Raw genomic sequence first — 18900 nt, forward strand, 5'->3', positions numbered from 1 at the left:
GGGAAAGAGCCGGCTGGCTCAGAGGTTTAGGTAAGTATTTTCTTTTACCCTAGGCAAAAATGGATAGTTAACCCTTGCAATGTGGGGATAGCCCCACTGCAAGTGTTAATAACATTTCTGCCCTCCAGTTCTTTTTGAGGTGCATACAAAGATAAAAAAAAGTATAGAGAAAAAAAAAATCACTAATTTTTATTCAGTACAAAAATCTAATTAAAAAAATCATCCCATCAAAGTAATAAATTAAAGCAAGGCTTGTACATCCATGCATCATGTTTGCACCCAGTATAATATTTGTTATTCTTGTACAATTAGCCACACAAAAACCAGGATCCATAAAAATCCAACTTTATTGTGGTGGTGATACACGTGATAGGTGTTGGTGTGAGAGGGACACTATGGTAGTATATTTGCTATAATACGTTTGTCTTTGGATTTTATCTGGAATTTACCACAACAAAGCGGAATTTTTATAGATACTTGTTTCTGTACGGCAGATTGTACAAGAATTGCTAATGGATTGGAAGCACACTGTCGCCTCCACCCAATGTATACATTGACCGACAGTCAGTAGTGGAATTGGAGCTGTGAGTCTTTGGTGCTTTTTTGGACATCATATTTGTTATGTTGAACACAAACCCATATATTAACATGTTTTAAGTATACTGTATATTTCCATGTCTAAAAATCACATCTAAGTTATTTTCTTTTCTTCTTTTTTTCCAGATGTGTTACAGGGTATAAATATTCTATATTTCATTAATGTGTATTGTAAGATAACCTGCTTCCTCAGGATGGTATATTAGTTCAGCAGCTATACTTAAAATAGAATAGATGTATGTGCAATAAATAAAAAAAACACATCCAATTCTAACTATCAAACTCTATAGTATCAGTAGAGTTGCTCACAATAATATTTATTAATTTAAATGTGCAGTAATGTGTTGCCAAACATTTATGTCTTTCCATGGACCATTAGGGATCTTGTATGGAGGCTTTGATTACATACAGAAGAAAACTAAGATAATATAATTGTATATCATATAAGGATACAGGGGTTTACCACTAATCCTATAGAGTACCCATCAGTCAGTATTTTACACATGCATACATACAGTATTGGGGAAAATAATGAAACATCCTCTCAGTTTATTGTAAACCATAGGGGAATAAACCAAACATACTGTATCTAGATTTAAAATAACACAATACGTGACAAATAAAAAGGCAAGAGTTAGAGGGATTCCTTTCTCTCTGTGGCAGCTGAGCTTAGGACTGGAGGCGACTGAATGACATTGGTACAGATTGGATTTATCCTATGGGTATACTGATGTTATTTCAAACCTAGATACATTTGGGTTATTCCCCTATGGCTTTGAGTAAACTGAGATTATGGTTCATTCTTTTCCACAACACACATATATGTGTAAACCACTGACTGATTGTAACTATATAGGATTAGTGGTAAACACACGTAGTCTTATATAATATAACATTATATTATCTTAGTTTTAAAGTAATAATATGCAACATATACCCTTTGGGTTGCATTTTTCTGTCACTTTGTAATCAAAGCCTCTGCACAATATCCTTAATGGTTCCTGGGGAGACATTCATAATTGAGAATACAGGTCTTAATTGAGAATTAATTTCTTAATACATATTATTGTGAGTAACTTAGTTGATACATACTATATACACTGAGTGGCCAGTTCATTATGACCACCTGACATTTGTAGGCAAATTAGCTATAATTAGCTTTAATTTCGCGCTGAAGTTGCTAGAGGGCCAGACCATTATAAATAGGGAAGCAGGTTGTTTACCACGACAGTAGAAGTTATTTTTTTCTGAAGATATGGGTAAACAACGCGATTTAACAGTCTTTGAACGTGGGATGATTGTTGGCGCGAGCCATGGAGCGAGTGTCAGCAAAACAGCAGAATTTGTTAAATGTTCAAGAGCAGCTGTTGTTAAAGTGTTTAAAGACTTGGCTGTCAGCCGAAAATCTGGGTCTGAACGTGCGAATTGTGGCCGTCAGTGACTAGTCAATATTGCGGCAGAACGGAGAGTGGCAAGACTGGTACAAAACAACAGAAGGGCAACAATGCAGTGTCAGATTCCTCGCATCACCTTTCAACATCTCGTGGAGTCACGAGGCGGCCCAATAAAGTCATCTCGTGGAGTTATCTCGTGGCCCAACGAAGTACTGATGGGGTGGTCATAATAATCTGGCCACTCAGTGTAGTCTAATTTTGTTTGAATTTTAAGTTTGAATTTGATGAATATTTTTGATGTATGACTTATACATCTATGCATCTATAGGCACAGCACCTAAACTAGGCTATCCTATAAAATGATTGGAGTAGATATAAGGTATTTATACACTGTAACAGTTGGATTTTTAGGTTACAACCAGGATGTCATTTTTGAACATGGAAATATATACTTAAAACAGATGGGTTTGTGTTTTGAATAAAAATAACTACATTTTTACATTTATATATTCTTGTATCTTTGGTACCGGAAAGATCCCCAAAAGGCAAAAGGGTTTTTGAGGTTTACTATACACATACTCTTTCTGCAGGCTTTTGATTGGTTGACTATATAGATCAGCAGTCCATAAATTGCAGTCCATAGGCCAGTTGCAGCCCACTTAATGCCCTAGGCTGGCCCCTGCAATGAGAGGGCCCTGCATGAAGAACTTTCTCATTGCAAGCTGTGGTGGGGGAGCCGCTGTATTCAAAGTGGCAGTGAATACCAGCACCCGATAATTTAAAAGGTACAATCGGGTGGAGTGATCTCCTTCCTGATGGTGCCTTTATAGTCCTGGCTGTGACATCACTGACGTGGGACATGGAGTCTGCAAGATAAGTCTCATTGAACATCAATGGTGGGGCACTCCCAATGACCACTTACACATGTGTAGCATCCATCCTTCTTACAGAGGGGAATCATTTATCCCACTGACACAAGGACACCATTCCTCCCAATGGCAAAGGGGGACCATTCCTTACTCTGACAAAGGGGCACCATTTCCCCACTCACCACTGATGCAGGGGTATTTATTACTCCTACTAACGCAGAGGCATTTATCACTTCCACTGACATGGGCACATTTTGCACTCCTACTGACAATATCAGTCTTCATTGAACCCAGTTTGCCAACATACCTGCTAATTATTCTGTCCACATTGTGGTCCTTTTTATGCCTTACATACATTGATTAGCTTAGATATCAGTATCGCAGTGTATGAGCTCCCATAGTAAGCAGATTTACATTTTCTGCTGATGCTCTTTTTATATACCAGGTTTATATTTCTGTGCAACAGAATCTCAGTGATAAGCTCTATCGCATATCATATGTAATAAATGTTGTCAGTGTGTAGGTGGAATTTCTTCCGTCAAACATTATCTATCAAGTCGGAATTTTTGTCTTTTCTGCATATGATAATGCTAAGGCTTCTATGCCAGGACTTACTAAAAGACTACATACTACATATAATTGAACACAGTAATTACATGGATCTAGCAAGAAATCTAAAGCTTTAACACAAATCTAGATAGAAAGTATTCAAGTATCAATTCTCACTAAGGGATTAGCTCAGGACTGTTTATTATAACATAGCACAATTACTGATCTGAACACTTCCATAGTGTGCTTTTAGATTTCTTCAGAATTCTAATATCATGCTATTATGCCACCATCGTTTGTATACACACATTCAATGGTAATCAACTATCAGCAGGGTAAAATGTTTCAATGAAGCAAATAGTGATATTATACTGGCTGAATAGAATATATACTATACCTACATACACCACTAAATTTTAATCCTGTAATCTTGATATACGCACAAACACGTCTTGTTAAATCAGCTACTGTTCTTGAAGGAATTAGTTGTAAAGGGCTGTCATTCCGTTAGAATAGTGTTTCTCAACTGTAGTGCTTACAGAAGACCCCAGGTATTTGAAAACTTAAAACTTGCAGTGGGTCTACCCCCACACTGCAAGGATTAAATGCTCATTTTGTCTAGGGAGCGAAAATAATCCTTGGTCCTGCTAGACTGGTCCCTGCAGCCTCTTCTCCCCTGGGCTTCGGTGGTCTAAGGATCTGTCATCACGTCTAATACAGTGTATTAAACATGAAGACGTCGAGGGAGATACCACAGCTGGATCAAAGGGAGAAAGAGGTGAGCGTTCACTGCCGCAGGATCGATAAGTATATCTTCTTTATAATCACCCCTAAAGAAAAACAAGCAGTTAACCCTTGCAGCGTGGGGGTACCCCCACTACAAGGGTTAACTTTTCAAATTCCTGTACATCTTCTTTATCTACCTGAGCCACTTGGTTGCTTTCAGCTGCTGTAGGGCTATTGTACAGTAGCCCTTCGATTTAAATGAACAGAAGGGCTCTGGCAGCCGAAGCAAGCTGAAGGATCAGCCAAAGCTAGGGCTAGATCCTTCAGCTCAATAGTGAATAACCCTCACTGATTCAGAACGCTTACCCTACAGTTTGGTCAAGCTGGTTATCTAGATGTAGTTTGAGTAGGCTTTTATTCATATCATACCAGTGCTCTATTAGTGTGATGACATGTACAGTATACTGGGCATATGTAGAGATTTCCATGGAAGGTCATTGGAAATGTTAATGTATCATAAGAGATAGGAGTTCAGGTTGGGCCATAATAGATTTTCAGTAAGAATTAAAGTCATCCCATCCATTAGAGCCTGGATTCCATTTCTTTTTCTTCATCAAACAGGCATTGGTGTGCTCTTCTGGTCAACTAAGAGTTTAAAATTTGTATTGAGGATAAATGCTTACAATTGTGTATTGGATGCACATTATATTGTAGGCCATATATATTCTTAATCAAAATAAACTATTTTCATAATTTACATTGACAGATGTATTAGAACTTAATTCTTTGTTTACAGTTTGGAATTTCATTTATCTTACTCATGCCAGGAATATGTAATGTTTATTGCATTAGAGCAGAAAATGTCAGGTACTCTTTAACCTATGGTTTTCCCAATGTCACACTCAAATTAAATCTATTCATTTCTAATAACACTGCATTGAAAGACAATAGTAAGTTTTTCTCTGGCCAGGACGTTGTAGTATCTGCCATAAGTTAGAAATTATTTTTAACAGGGATACTAGATCTAGGATTATGAACACTGTTGCATATAAGCTAGACATTTTGTAGAATTTGCACAATCTCTAGAGATGTATTATGGCAGGACATTCCATGTTCAAACCATGCCATGGATATTATACTCTGGCGCCCTAACACTCTATATGACTAACAATGGGTCCTGGGTTCCAATCCCACCAGGGATGCTGTCTAAATTTGTATGTTCTGGTCTTTAGGTTAAAGTTTTCCTTGGGCTTTGCAATGCTTGTTCTGCAAACACAGGGCACGTGTCCAAATTGGTGCTAGTGGGTGTGTATGAGTGTGCAGGCATGTTAAATAGTGGTTTCTCTGAGGAACGGGATATGAGGTAAATGGGATATTAAATGACAGTCATCGCCAGTAGGAGAATCTGTTATGAAAGGGATATGTGATTGTAGTGTCTCCCTAGAGGCAGGGTCTGATGTGAATGGGATATTAGAGGCAGGGTCTGATGTGAATGCAATATTAACTAGTAGCGTCCCTCCCAGAAGCAATGTAAATTATATATTAAATAGTATAGCAAAATGCTGAATAACACGTTGTTGCTATAAATATATTAAATCAACTTAGATATGTTATGCTTGTATTGTACAGAAGGTGTGTAGAACAGTTTACAATATATAATTGCTTGCATTGGAAGGATTTTAAAATGTGTTGATTGACAGGTGAAAAAAAAGAGAAACATTGTAAGACTGTTTTTTATAATAGGTTGGAAATGTAAATTTCACAAAGCCAGATATACAAATAGTAAACCATTATCATAAAATCCAAATTAATTAAACATTTTCAGTGCAGATAGATATCTTACAAGGGTTTTCTATATTATATTTTACTAAATCCTAACTCATGTGTGATGCAAATGAAACAATAAAAACTACTACTACTACTACAGTAACGTGTGTGTGTATATAAAAATAGTAGTTTCTTACTTTCTTCAGAAAGGTCATTCTCCTCTGCTTCCCTCTCCATGTCCTTACACCATTCTTCCATTCTTTTGGTTTCTGCATGGAGCAACTTCATAAACCATGTGCCATCTTGTCGACTAGGAGATATCCGGCCTGAATCCACCGGTTCATGAGCAGGCTCCAGCCATGGGTCTGGTGGTGGCAAATTTGATGTGTCCACTGGGGTCCTATAATCCTCTCTGTAACTAAACAGTCCCTGAGTCCGTACTGTTCTTACTGCACCATACTGAGTTGGGGTGCTAGGTTCAGAATGTCTTTGAAACGAAGATCCAAACTGGAGACCTTTATCCTCCATGGTGATGTGACCTGGGAAGCCCTCTAATTCAAGGTCTGCTTGTACAGCTGCTGTCACACTGTTTGACCTCTTGAAACGTCCTTGCCTAAACAGATAAAAGCAAAGAAAGATCACTAGAAACTTGATTCCTTGTTCACAATGGCATCTAAATGTGGTGCCTTGCTGCATCCCTGACCCATGTCAACACTTCCCCTCCACCCATTCTAAAGTCTGCTCTGAGCTAAGTGACTTAGAATATCAAATATAGCCTGCCAGGAATAGCTTAATTTCAGAACACCAGCACTACTTCCTGAGCTACTACAATTTAAGGGGGTTACAAGGGGATATACATCATATTTATTGAGTTGCAAATGTCCCAGGACAACAATGTTTCAGGCGGACTTCCTTCCTTCAAAGGGTACATATCTGCACTCTGCAGATGGGACTTTAGTCGTGTAGTTTATAACAAAGTAGGAAAAACAGGGTTTTTTTCAACATTTTCAGTACTTTTTTCTTTATATAGTAAAAAATAAAAACCACAGTGGTGATTAAATACCACTAAAGGAAAACTCGATGTGTTCCCAAAAAAATGGTATAACATTAATTTCAGTACAGCGTTGCATGACGGAATAAATGTCAGTCAAAGTACCGCAGTGATAAATACTGAAAAGTGGCCTGGACAGGAAGGGGGTATAAACACCTCGGTCATCAAGTGGTTAATATAGTTTATACAGTCTTCAAATACTTAGAAAAGCCATAGAATTAAGTTTCCTCAATTGAATACTGAAACAAGCAATCATGATGCTTTGTAGCATGCAGTAGCCTGGAGAAGTCAGAATTTACAATGTTAAAAGTCAAATCAGTTTAGAGATTATTTTTAATTGGTTATTATGGGTTGCTACAAACTGTACAACAGTTTTGTTCTTTTTTTTATTGCATAAACCTGTAGAAAACTAAAATAGTATTCAGTCACATAAAAAGACAGGGGTATATAACAAAATAAACTACAACCAAAGATTAAGGTATAAATTAGCCTTCAGTCGTGCAACACAATTTCTAGTGGATTTTACCTTTTTATATCTTCCACTTGCACCCCAACAGAATGATATTCTCTTGCTTTGCTTTCTGTATCAGAATCAGCTGCTTCCACCTAATTTAACAAAGAAGGTAAGAATAACTAGTAAAATGCATTTAGCATAAGTATTATACACTTGCATTTTGCAAGTGTAAGGATCCAGGAGCTGTGTAGCTCAAAAAGTATTGTATATGCAATAATGAGAGAGCTTAGGTTCAGGTACTTTATAACTGCTGAAATGGGGACAATATGTTGACTTAACACAGTGCAGAGTAGGAAGCAGTCAGTCAAGAATATAAGGTAAGATGTTCCTAATGTGGCGCCACTTATCCTTCTAATTGGCTGCATAAAAACTGAGTCTAGGAAACAGCTGCTTTTTTTTCAAGCTGCTCTTTAAAGCTCAGTGATAAGTAGTGAACTCTACCTGCATTGTATAATAAGAGCTAAAACACTTTCTTAAAGTGTATCTGAATTGAAGAACAAATATATAATCTATTGCAGGCTTTTCCCCTCTATTTTGTCCTCTCCAGTAACATACTTCCTGTCCTAGGCAACAACGCACACGCTCTCTATACTGTATCTATAAAGGAGCAGTGTTGTCACCCTAGGACAGTGTAATAATAATACATTTTTTTAGTGGTTGTTGATTTACAAGGAACTTGTAAATCTAGCTCCCTCATCAACTCCTCCCATGCCTCCAGGACTTCTCTAGAGTTTCACCCATCCTTTGGAACTCCCTACCCCAACTTGTCTATCTCGTACTCTGGCTGCCTTTAGGCGATCCCTGAAGACTCATCTCTACAGGGAAGCCTATTTCTCCTCAACCTAACCACTGAACTATCACTTTCTCAAACATTTCCTCCCCACACAGCTACCTCCTCATGTATCACTTGCCCCTCCCTTTTAGATTGTAAGCTTGTAACCACCCCCTGCGGCACCCTGCGCCACCCCCTGAACAGCCCCATTCACCTGCTGGCTCACTTCTGCAGCCGACAAGTGAAATTAAGTAGACGGGAGAAATAGCCAGAGTTCTATTGGTTATTTCAAATTGCAATAGCCAATAGCAGGCTAGCTATCGAAACCCTGCCCACTGAGCAGAGGAGCGGCACTGAGAGAAAGTTATGTGAATCGAAATTCAGGATTTTGTTACGCCAGCACATATGTTTGTAGCCTGCACCTGATTGATGTGACTGGTTGGGTCAATGTTGTCCGACTTTTGGGATTGAGCAGTGTATACTTTGAAATTCAATGGTTATACTTATTTAGTTTATCATCGCTAATATCTATATACTATACCCAAGCTAAGGACATTTCTTTTATTATTCTACTACTTGTAAGTTGTTTGAATCATTGCACTACACCCACAAATCTGAACGGTTAAGCAGATGAACTTGTTAAATAAATAAATGTATACATAAATAAATGTATCAGGGAGTTTAACCCTTTGTTACAGACAGGACTATAGACCACCTCCCTCCTTTTTTTAATATCCTAGGCAGAGGTGCTTCATAGTCCACAGAGATAGCAGGAAACAATGCTAACTGATAACAGTCAGTAGAGGCAGAGAGCACAGGCAGTTATCAGCTCCCCAAATTTCTGGTAGGATCAACTAATAATGTTTTGCATTTATTGAACAGGTAAACAAAATCCTTTTAACTGAATACAGTATATAGTGTACGCAAATAGGAAAAGTCAATTGTTAGGGTTTACAGGCACATTAAAGCATCTGAACCTTGGCAAATTAAACTGAACATATGATAAAAAAAACTGCACAGAGAATACATTTAGTAAAAACATGTGCATTTGCTGCCTTCTCGGCTGCTTGGTCTCTGCCTGCAGTCCAGAGTTCTCCTTCCCTCAGGCTGCCAATATGTTCAGACACACAGACACTCCCGGCCACCATGGAGAGAAACACTGCTTTTTGTTTTTTTTTTATTCTGACACCGAGCCGTGTCAGAATAGAAAAAAAAATGTGCCCATAGGAATGCATTGCTAGATTCCTATTGGCTATTTCAATTTGCAATAGCAAATTGCCCAAGATAAAATCTTGCACCAGGGCCCTTTGGTTATTAGGTCCGCCACTGAGCCAATACATACGACATTTAAAAAGATCACCAAATTCCATGAGATCAATCATTCCTCTGTAAGGAAAATAATCTACAAGTGGCGTAGATTGCAAAATTACTGTTAATTGGCCTTTCCAGGAAATTCAGCCCAAGAGCTGACCATTTGACGCTAAAAAAAATCCAAAGTACCCTAAACTTTCAGTTTTGGGATCTGCAGCTAACTCTTGAGACAGTTGGTGTCAACTGCATGCATCTACATTTAGAAATCACTGAACCAATTTTACCTGCAAGGAGCTATGCCAGGAAATAGCCTTTGCTGTCCAATAGGGATGAGGTTCGCATTTGCAGCCCTGTAGGTTTCACACTGAACTTTGCATATTTGTAATGCAAAAACTAAATGGACAGATTTAACCTGGAAGCTCTGCTGACTTGTTTCAAATTGTAAACAAGCTAGGAGGCATCCTGGATGATGTGATTAACCAAATATGCTCAATACCATATTTGATCAATGATATCAGCCAGGTTCCCAGATGCTACTGTTTGCAAGTGCTGGGGATCGGTCACTTGCTGTGGGAGTCCGTAGGGTGAAGATCGCTGTGAGAGTCTGTAGGGTGAAGATTGCCATGAGAGTCTGTAGGGTGAAGATCATCTTGCATGGGTTGGCGGGGTGCTGTTTATTGTGACTGAAGATGGATCTACATTGGTGGATGACCAATTGACATTGGATCTGCATTGTGGGAGACATTATTTAGAGATTTGTAATAAAAGAAATGTTAAGGTGTGTGTGTTTATTTACATTCTAGATTTTTTTTTGTGAATGAGTAACCAGTTACAGATTTTGAAAAGCCGTCTGCTGCATGCATATTTGCTTTTGAGGAACATGCTGATAGGTGGGAAGAACAGAGTTAACGGAGGGAGGAGCTCATCAGTGTGCTGCTGCTGTTTCAGTGTCCAGTCACATGTTGGGGTCAGCTAGGTGTCCATGCTGTTTTTCTTAAAGCTGAACTTCAGGTACCAAAACTTGAATTCAAATATATTTATCAATCATAACAGAGGATACAAATCCACTTTGTGTGTACCAATTACCTTTGAAAACCCAAATATTACCAAATAAGCTCAGCAGTGACATCATCACTGATCAGTGCATAACATTAACTGCTGAGAGCAGAACTATGGGCATGCCCACATACTACAGGCTGCCTGCAGAAAACTACAGGGGGTGGTTACAATACCAGTCACCCTGCAAGAAGAAAGAGAGCAGCAGTGACTGGTCTTTATTACATGAAGCTCCTGCTCAGAGGCAAAATTTTACAATGGATTGCACAGATCTGGAACACATATACAAAGAAATATTCACCAAGATTCAAGTAAGAATACACATGCCTCTTATCTTTAGACAATATTTGCTTACCCCGGAGTTCAGCTTTAACTGCAGTAAAGGTTAGTTCACCAACCTGGCTGTGCTATCTGGGAGGGCTGTGTACATTTCAGGAGTTGATAAACACCAGCAAATTCTTTGAAAGGCAATACCAACATCATTATATTTATCTCAAGCATTTATTAAGCTGATTGTATGTTGAGGGTCTAGTGAAGAAATTAGCCTGAAACTATGATGCAAATATAATATCCTTTTTTTTGTGATCCTTTTTAGCGCAGGTTTGGATTACTGAAGAAGTATGTCATTTTCAGGTCAGTGCAGCAAACAGATTTCAACAAATAGCTAACAGTGTTTCACAAAGTGTCAAGCAAACGATTATTAATGAGGTGTGTACGTGATACATTTGAGTTTTTTGAGAGCATCTGACCTAATAAAATCATTATTTATGTTGCAGCGACTTTCATTCACTTAACCTCAAGGAGTTTAATTATTAAGATGAATTACTTAGGCTTCAGAGACTATTCTAGGGATGAATCCTAGTTAAAATTATGGTTTTAACATAATTTCTTTTTTTTATTCAGTGGATACAGGAGGCTTTTGTAATCCTTTAATAGTTTTTTCATAAACATTTACCTGGGCATATTGATTTTTCAAAAATACTAGACTTAGTTATGCAAATTGTACTACACCTGAGGGCAAAGTTATTAGAATATAAATCATAGTAATATATCATTGGAATGGTGCTCCTTACACTAAAAAAAAGTAAGGCAAAAGATAATGTTGCGATTAAATGGATTATTTAAAATGGCTGTTTACACAGGAATACTGAATATTTAAGCTAGCAGAAAGGAAAAGGCTATGACAAAAGTCTGGAGATAATTATGGTGAATGCGTAGACATAACTGGTAATCTTTAAAAGAAGACTTTTAAAATATTATTATTAATGTGTGTTAATGGTTGATTACCTTATTAATGTATTTTAAAAACTCCAGAAAGTCCACACACATTTGTATTACTGCATTTGACACACATTCACCAACAACCACCAAATATACAATAGGGTGAATGTGCCAGTAGTCATTGTTTTCCGTAGCAAATGTGCAACACAGTAATTTTTAGGAAAATCTGCAGAAAACATTTATAAATCGCACACAATGCAGATTTTGATTTAGCGCAATGGTGGTTATTGTCTGTTCTTGGAAAAAGTATTTTACCCAGGTTTCCTAGTCGTGTGGCATGATACAAGTTGGTTCATTTTGTGAGTCTATAGCAGTGGTTCTCAACCTGTGGGTCGCTGTGTGATTTCTGCTGTGCTAGGTGAGAGTCCTCCTCAGCCCTCTCCTAGCGCAGCAGTGTCAGTTCTCCCGCCACGCCGCCAGATGTCACTGCAGCAGCCATGTCAACCCTAAATTTTACCGTTGGGGGTCACCACAACTTGGCAAATGTTACCAAGGGGTCCTGGCCCTAGAAAGGTTGAGAACCACTGGTCTATAGAATATAATATTTTAATATAGTAAGAAATATGAATCAAACCCTAGAAATGTATTTGTTGTATTACAGCTGTGTCTCTGCATTTATATAACCCAATTTAAAATGGAGAGTGGATACTGCTGTCCTCTCTTAGGTGGACACCGAAATATTTCTCCACACTGCACTTGCATTTTACTTACCACTCATAAAATACAGGGTGTGGTGTAGAGCTTGTGGCAATGGCGGACCTAAGGAACAAAAGACCCTGGTGCAAGATTTTTTCTCGGCCCTCAGCAATACATTATATAGCTATGCAGAATACCCCCAGCTATAGAGGACTACAAATCCCAGCAATACATTATACAGCAATACAGAATAATACCATCAGGTATAGAGGACTACAAATTCCAGCAATACATTATACAACCATGCAGAATGGCACCGGCTATAGATGACTACAAATCACAGCAATACACTATACAGCAATGCAAAACAATAGTATATTAATTTTTTACATACTATGTGCTACCGCTCTGCTCTGTGGTAGCGACCTGATATCTCATGTGAAGGGTCTCAGCAGCGGCAGATGCAGAAGGTCTCAGAAGGGGCAGATGTTCGGCTGGCAGAAGGGTTGTGAGATGTGCAGGCAGCAGAGGCGCCGCTTGGATCCCCATAAGGCTGCTGCGAGGTCCCCAGCAAGCATGGGACCTTACGGTAGCCAAATCTATTTAAATATTTAAAGCGCCGGTGCTAATCTGATAGAGCACCGGACTAGACCATGCCTCCTTCAGTAGGGGGCCTGGGACCAGATCTTTCTGGGCTCCCCAGCCTCTGGCCCTTGTGCAGCACCACCAGTTACCCCGGCGGTATGTCCACCCCTGGCCTGTGGTGTCCAATGGATTTCCTAAAGAAATTTAATCACAATGCACTGTAAGGCCATATAAATGGAGCCCATAGTGTTTCAAATGATACCTGCTTTGGAAACCGAGAGAAGGTGTTAAAAAAAAAGTGGACAATAAAGTGTAATGCGTCTGGCTGCAACATGCCATTTGCTGAAAATTACTAAACCGCAACGAGTTTACATATTGCAGGTAAGTGTAATTCCTCTTTGTTAGCAGGGCCAACTGAGCCTAAAATGAGATAACTGAAAAGGCTTTGAGTTGTGTATGCACTCATTTCCCATATTACAATCAAATAGATCATCAGTTGTGACCAAATATTGAGCCATGCATGACCTGCTGATGAGCCTCACATGTCAAGCAACAGCTGAGCACAAAAATAGTGGGATAGCATGTTGAGATTACTACAATGCAGAATGTATTTTAAAATACAGATGAAACGCTTCATCCTGGTATCGAAAAATTAAGGTTTCCATTGAATGTATCTGATGCATGTGGCATTCACCAAGTTGTAAAGTAAAGAGAGTGAAAAGTACATTTAACTTTATTTCTCTTTGAAGAACAGATGTTGACAAATGTCAACGATTGCTATTTGACCGGGTGAATGTACATTGTAAGGTGTCACAAATGTGCTTTCTACAAAGGAGGAATATCTTCATAGATATAACCCTTAGAATAGATGTATAGTTAATAAAAACCTGACGGGTTTTTAAACTCATGTGAACAAGGTTTGTGTGGTGCCTCTCTGTGCCCTAACAGCGAGGGTTAACTCACCAGATAGCTATGACCATTATTGAACAAGGTCTAATGTGCTTTATTCCTACCTGGGGAAAGATGCAACTTCTCCAGAGCGATATTCAAAATTCCAGTCACACCATATCTTTTCTACAACTACATGATTACTACATGTGGATGAGAACAGCATGTTTGAAGAGAAAGCCACAATGAGAAGAGCAGATTACCAAGTTTTCTACATTACTTGAGCAAGCTGGATCCAATTTAAAGCCTCAGTGAAATATCTGGAGCTAGTAGTTCCTGATCTAAAGCCAGATATTTCACTGAGGCTTTAAATTGGATTCAGCTTGCTCAAGTAGTGTAGAAAACCTGTTGATATGCTCTTCTCATTGTTGCTTTCTTGTCAAACATGCAGTTCTCACCCACATGTAGTAGTCATTCATTAATTTGTGGTAATTGTTATTTCCAATGCTTTGGAAATTACACCTTCTCTCAGAGGCAACAAGAGAGAGGAATACTGAGCGCAACAGTTTGGTGCTGTTATAGCACCACAAAAGTGTAAGTGTTTTACTCACCAAGTACCGTATAAACTCGAGTATAAGCCTAGTTTTTCAGCCCATTTTTTTTGCTGAAAAGTGCCCCCCTCGGCTTATACTCGAGTCAGCGTGGTCCAGTGGTCAGGTTTCTTCTTACTTACCTCGCCGAGCGTCGCGTCACTAATTAGGTCAGTAATCTGATTGTGTTTGGGGAGGGGTGCACTGGCGAAAGGTCAGTATTGAACCTGGTGGCAAAAATATATTGAGCAACAGGAAAAACTATCCCCCTTTTTTTTACCTTTCCTGTTTTTGCGTATTTGTTGTGTAATGTTATTCTCGGGGATACCATATACAATCATGTTAAAAGTGTACTACCGAAGGTAATAATTAGAATTGCTTAGAATTGCTTGGTATGTTGTTAAATGTCTTTAAATGACTGGCTATTTGAAATATGAATAGAATATTATCCCACAAAAATGGATACATTAGCAGCAACAAGTTGGTTTAACTGTAAAATGACACAGCAGGAGTTATATACAACCCCTGTGTCTCAGAGATTGCCACCCAAATCTTAAGATAACTCAAACAAAAACAGGCTCTCCAAAGATAGAGTTCGAAGTCCATGGGAGAGTACCCAAGTGGTACCATGTCTGAATCACTCCCTTAGATATAACAAAGTGGAAACACTTACCCTAAGAAGTATTCAAATCAGGGAACTAAGGATAGGTGGGGCACATTTAGGTGTAGAAAGTGAGAACTACACCAAAATCTCACTTGGGGAAAATATTGGGGAAATTATTGCTTTTCACCTGAACATCAAAATATATACAATAAAGTATATATATATCTATATCTATATATCTATATCTATATATATATATAGATATATATATATAAGAAAACCCTTTACTTTTGTTGCAGAAGATGTTGAAAGATAATATAGCACATACCATACAATAGATGCTCTGCTTAATTCAAGGTTAATGACTAAGAATGTATTGAAGTCTGAGGTCACTGTGACCGACCAGTGTTAATTTAGTCAACTAAAATGTGTCGTCATATGCATGTTTTCACTGATGAAAACGATATAAAAACTAAGGGGGTTATTCACAAAGCTGCCGAAGTGAATAACCCAGCTGAAGTGAAGTGAGCCGAACGCTGTTCAGCTATTCACTTCTGGCTTATACAGATGATTTCAGCCGTACATCGGCTAAAAATCAGCCGTACATCGGCTGCCTTCGTTCAGCCGATGTGAGCCGAAGTGCAGAAGGACTTTGACTCAGCCGATCCAACATCTGGATTACCTGAGCCGAAGCTCTGGCAGCTCACTCGCTGCCGTCCGCTCCTATCCTCATAGGGGCTGAAAGGCAGTGAGTGAATAGCTGAATGCCGCCGAGCGGCATTCGGCTCAGCTATTCTGCTCAGTACTTCCGAGGTACCGAGCAGAATAGAAAAGAAGAGTAAAGAATGTGAAAAAAAAGTTTCAAAATGATTCTCAAAATGTAAAAAAATAGGAAACTTAAATTTTTTTTAAAGAAAAATACATAAAAAAACAATTGTGTGGAGCTAGCAGTGACAGCTAGCTCCACCCAACTGTTTCCTATTGGCCGTCACCTGCTAGAGTCTTCTAGCAGGTCCTGGGCAAAGAATAACAACTGAGTGAACGCAGCTGTGACATCATGGCCGGCTCCACCCAGTTCTTATTGTTTAATGACTGATCAGTGTCCCCAGGTCACTTGGGGATGCTGATCTGTCATTTCAACTAGGCAGAGCGAGCCGTGAGATCACGGCTGGCATTGCCCAGCTGTCATTTGCGGGGCAAACAGCCGGCCCTTCGGCAGTCCATTCTCCCCGCTTCGGCTGTCACTTCAGCTCAGTCAAGCCACTCGGCCCCCTTTGGCTGCTGTACGAGCTATTGTGAATAGCCCGTACAGCAGCCCTTCGGTACGACTGTGACAGACAGCTATCAATTTTAGAAGGATAAGTCAATAGTGGTAGCTTACATATTTTTTCGGGTGCTGGTTTCCTTCCTTGGAGGTTCAAGTGTCTGTCATTTCTTTATAAAGCCATATATATTAACCTCATAGATTTATACATATATTGAATCTTGACTATTCAGTTTTTAGCAGATAGCAAGCTGTTCTTTAAACATAGTTATTTGATCCACTTTTTCACTGTATATAGTGATTGAACTCCCCACAGACAGTGCATTGCAATGCTAAATGATCCCGTTGTATAATGGTTTATATTATGCAATACTCCCATATTTTTTTTCCCGAAAGAGGGACATAATGTTGTCCTTACAATTTGGCTGTTCCCGAGAGGCTGCAATCATATTTAATCAAACAGGCAGAATATACTATCTAATTTTATATGACATATCCCTTTATTTTCATGTGCAAATTCTAATACATATTATGCTCACTTCACAGATGATTCTAGCAAGGTTTTATGAATATCTTTGCCAACCAAAAGCAGTTATACTCTGATAACAATGATAATATTTCACTTTATGAAGATTATGATTATTGAGAACCATGTAATAAAAATGTCCATAAAGTAATTGGAATTGTTTCCCAACTACTGTTTTGTTGGTTGGTAAAAACTTTTATTTCGAACTGTCATTGTACTGTGACAATGAGTATACTGACCTGTACACCCTAAAATAGCTCACCATCTACATGTATTTACCACACTGGACCCTGACTGGCAAACAGGAATGTAAGTAATCTATTTTTAAGTGCTAGTTAACTCATTTGGCCCTTTAAATGATTCAATTTAATGCATGAGTGGTAATTGTTAGGCTTTGTTTCCGCTCTACATTTGTGGAATTTAAATGCCGCTTTTCTGCACACTTTACTCTCTATACACTGCTTGAACTGATTCTTATTTGTCATTTTTGTCATTAAAGTGCTAAACAATGCACCGATGACACAGTATAAATAGAGAACTAATAGAAATGTGTCACGTTTTCCATTCAATGATGAATTTTAAAAATGAGCTCACTTGGAGCTGAAATATATATGGTACATATAGTCCAGTAGATTTTAAAATTTAGCTTGGCCTAAATACAGCAGCAGCAGCACCCCAGTCTGATTTTTTTCAACTTAAAAAAAAAGGCTTTTTTGAATAGTTTTGGCTGCAACACCTGATTTTTTTTTTAATCCAGCAGTAATAGGTAGGATAGGACAGTTAAAAAATATAATACCCCCTCCACCAAACTTTACGCTTGGCACAATGCAGTCAGGCAAGTGCCGTTCTCCTGGCAACCCCCAAACCCAGACACATCCTTCAGATTGCAAGACAGAGAAGCGTGATTCGTCACTCCAGAGAACAGGTCTCCACTTCTCTAGAGTCCAGTGGGGCGTGCTTTACAGCACTGCCTCCGACGCTTTGCATTGCACTTGGTGATGTCAGGCTTGGATGCCGCTACTCAGCCACGGAAACCCATTCCATGAAGCTCTCTACGCACTGTTGTTGTGCCAATCTGAAGGCCACAGGAAGTTTGGAGGTCTGTAGCTATTGACTCTGCAGACAGTTGGTGACTTCTTTGTGCTTCAGCATGCGCTGACCCAGCTGTGTCATTTTACTTAGCCTACCACTTCGTGGCTGAGTTGCTGATGTTCCCAGTTTCTTTCACTTTGCTATAATACCGCTAACAGTTGACCGTGGAATATTTAGTAGCAAGGAAATTGCACGGAACACCTTAATCCAATGATTTGGAGGGGTGTCCCAATACTTTTGGCAATATAGTGTATACATACTTCATGTTTGTATTTAGGTTTTTGCCTGGAGGTTTGCTTTAAGTAGTGTTTTTCAATCTGAAAAGTTAAAACTCTATATATAAACCATCCAGTAGATTAGCATAAGCTTTGCCTGCAGAGCTGTGTTTGCACAGCTAACAAGTCAGCTAGAAAATGTCAGTCCAAAAAAAGAATACAATTTTGCAATACCTGTGTAGACTTAAAGATCTAACTCTGAGAGCAGACAAACAAGCAATAGACTGGACTACTGTGAGAAGCTTTTAGTAAGTCCTAAAAGAAAAGATGAATTGCGTGCAAATATTGTATAATTGAGCTGTACCTATTCAGCCTTATTTCAGCCAATGATCTATTGCTTTGATGAGACTGCAACTTTTATAAGAGGGTAAGAAAGAGTTGCATATAGAACTGAGCCAACTTTACCTCAGGAAGGAGTTCCAGGATTCCTCAATCCTGGAGTAAGATAGGTCTATGTATCAGAACCTAGTTGCACTTTATTTGTGTAAACTGCTTTATAACATTGCACTCACATTTGTGTGGTGTGGCATTTCATGGACCAGGTTATTTATAG

At 38.8% G+C, this 18900-nt stretch overlaps 1 protein-coding gene across 1 annotated transcript in view; it reads right to left on the reverse strand.

Moving 5' to 3' along the window:
* DLGAP2 (DLG associated protein 2) overlaps positions 1 to 18900 on the reverse strand; it is a 121594-nt gene that overhangs the window by 24504 nt on the left and 78190 nt on the right. Inside the window, exons 6-7 of the mRNA XM_018574949.1 lie at positions 7480 to 7559; positions 6100 to 6515 (exon numbers count right to left, since the gene is read on the reverse strand). Of these exons, the coding sequence (XP_018430451.1) occupies positions 6100 to 6515; positions 7480 to 7559 (496 nt within the window). The remainder of the gene's footprint in view (positions 1 to 6099; positions 6516 to 7479; positions 7560 to 18900) is intronic.

Source organism: Nanorana parkeri, unplaced genomic scaffold (assembly GCF_000935625.1).
Source record: "Nanorana parkeri isolate BGI_ZX_2015 unplaced genomic scaffold, ASM93562v1 scaffold51, whole genome shotgun sequence".
In the NCBI taxonomy this organism is placed as follows: Eukaryota; Metazoa; Chordata; class Amphibia; order Anura; family Dicroglossidae; genus Nanorana; species Nanorana parkeri.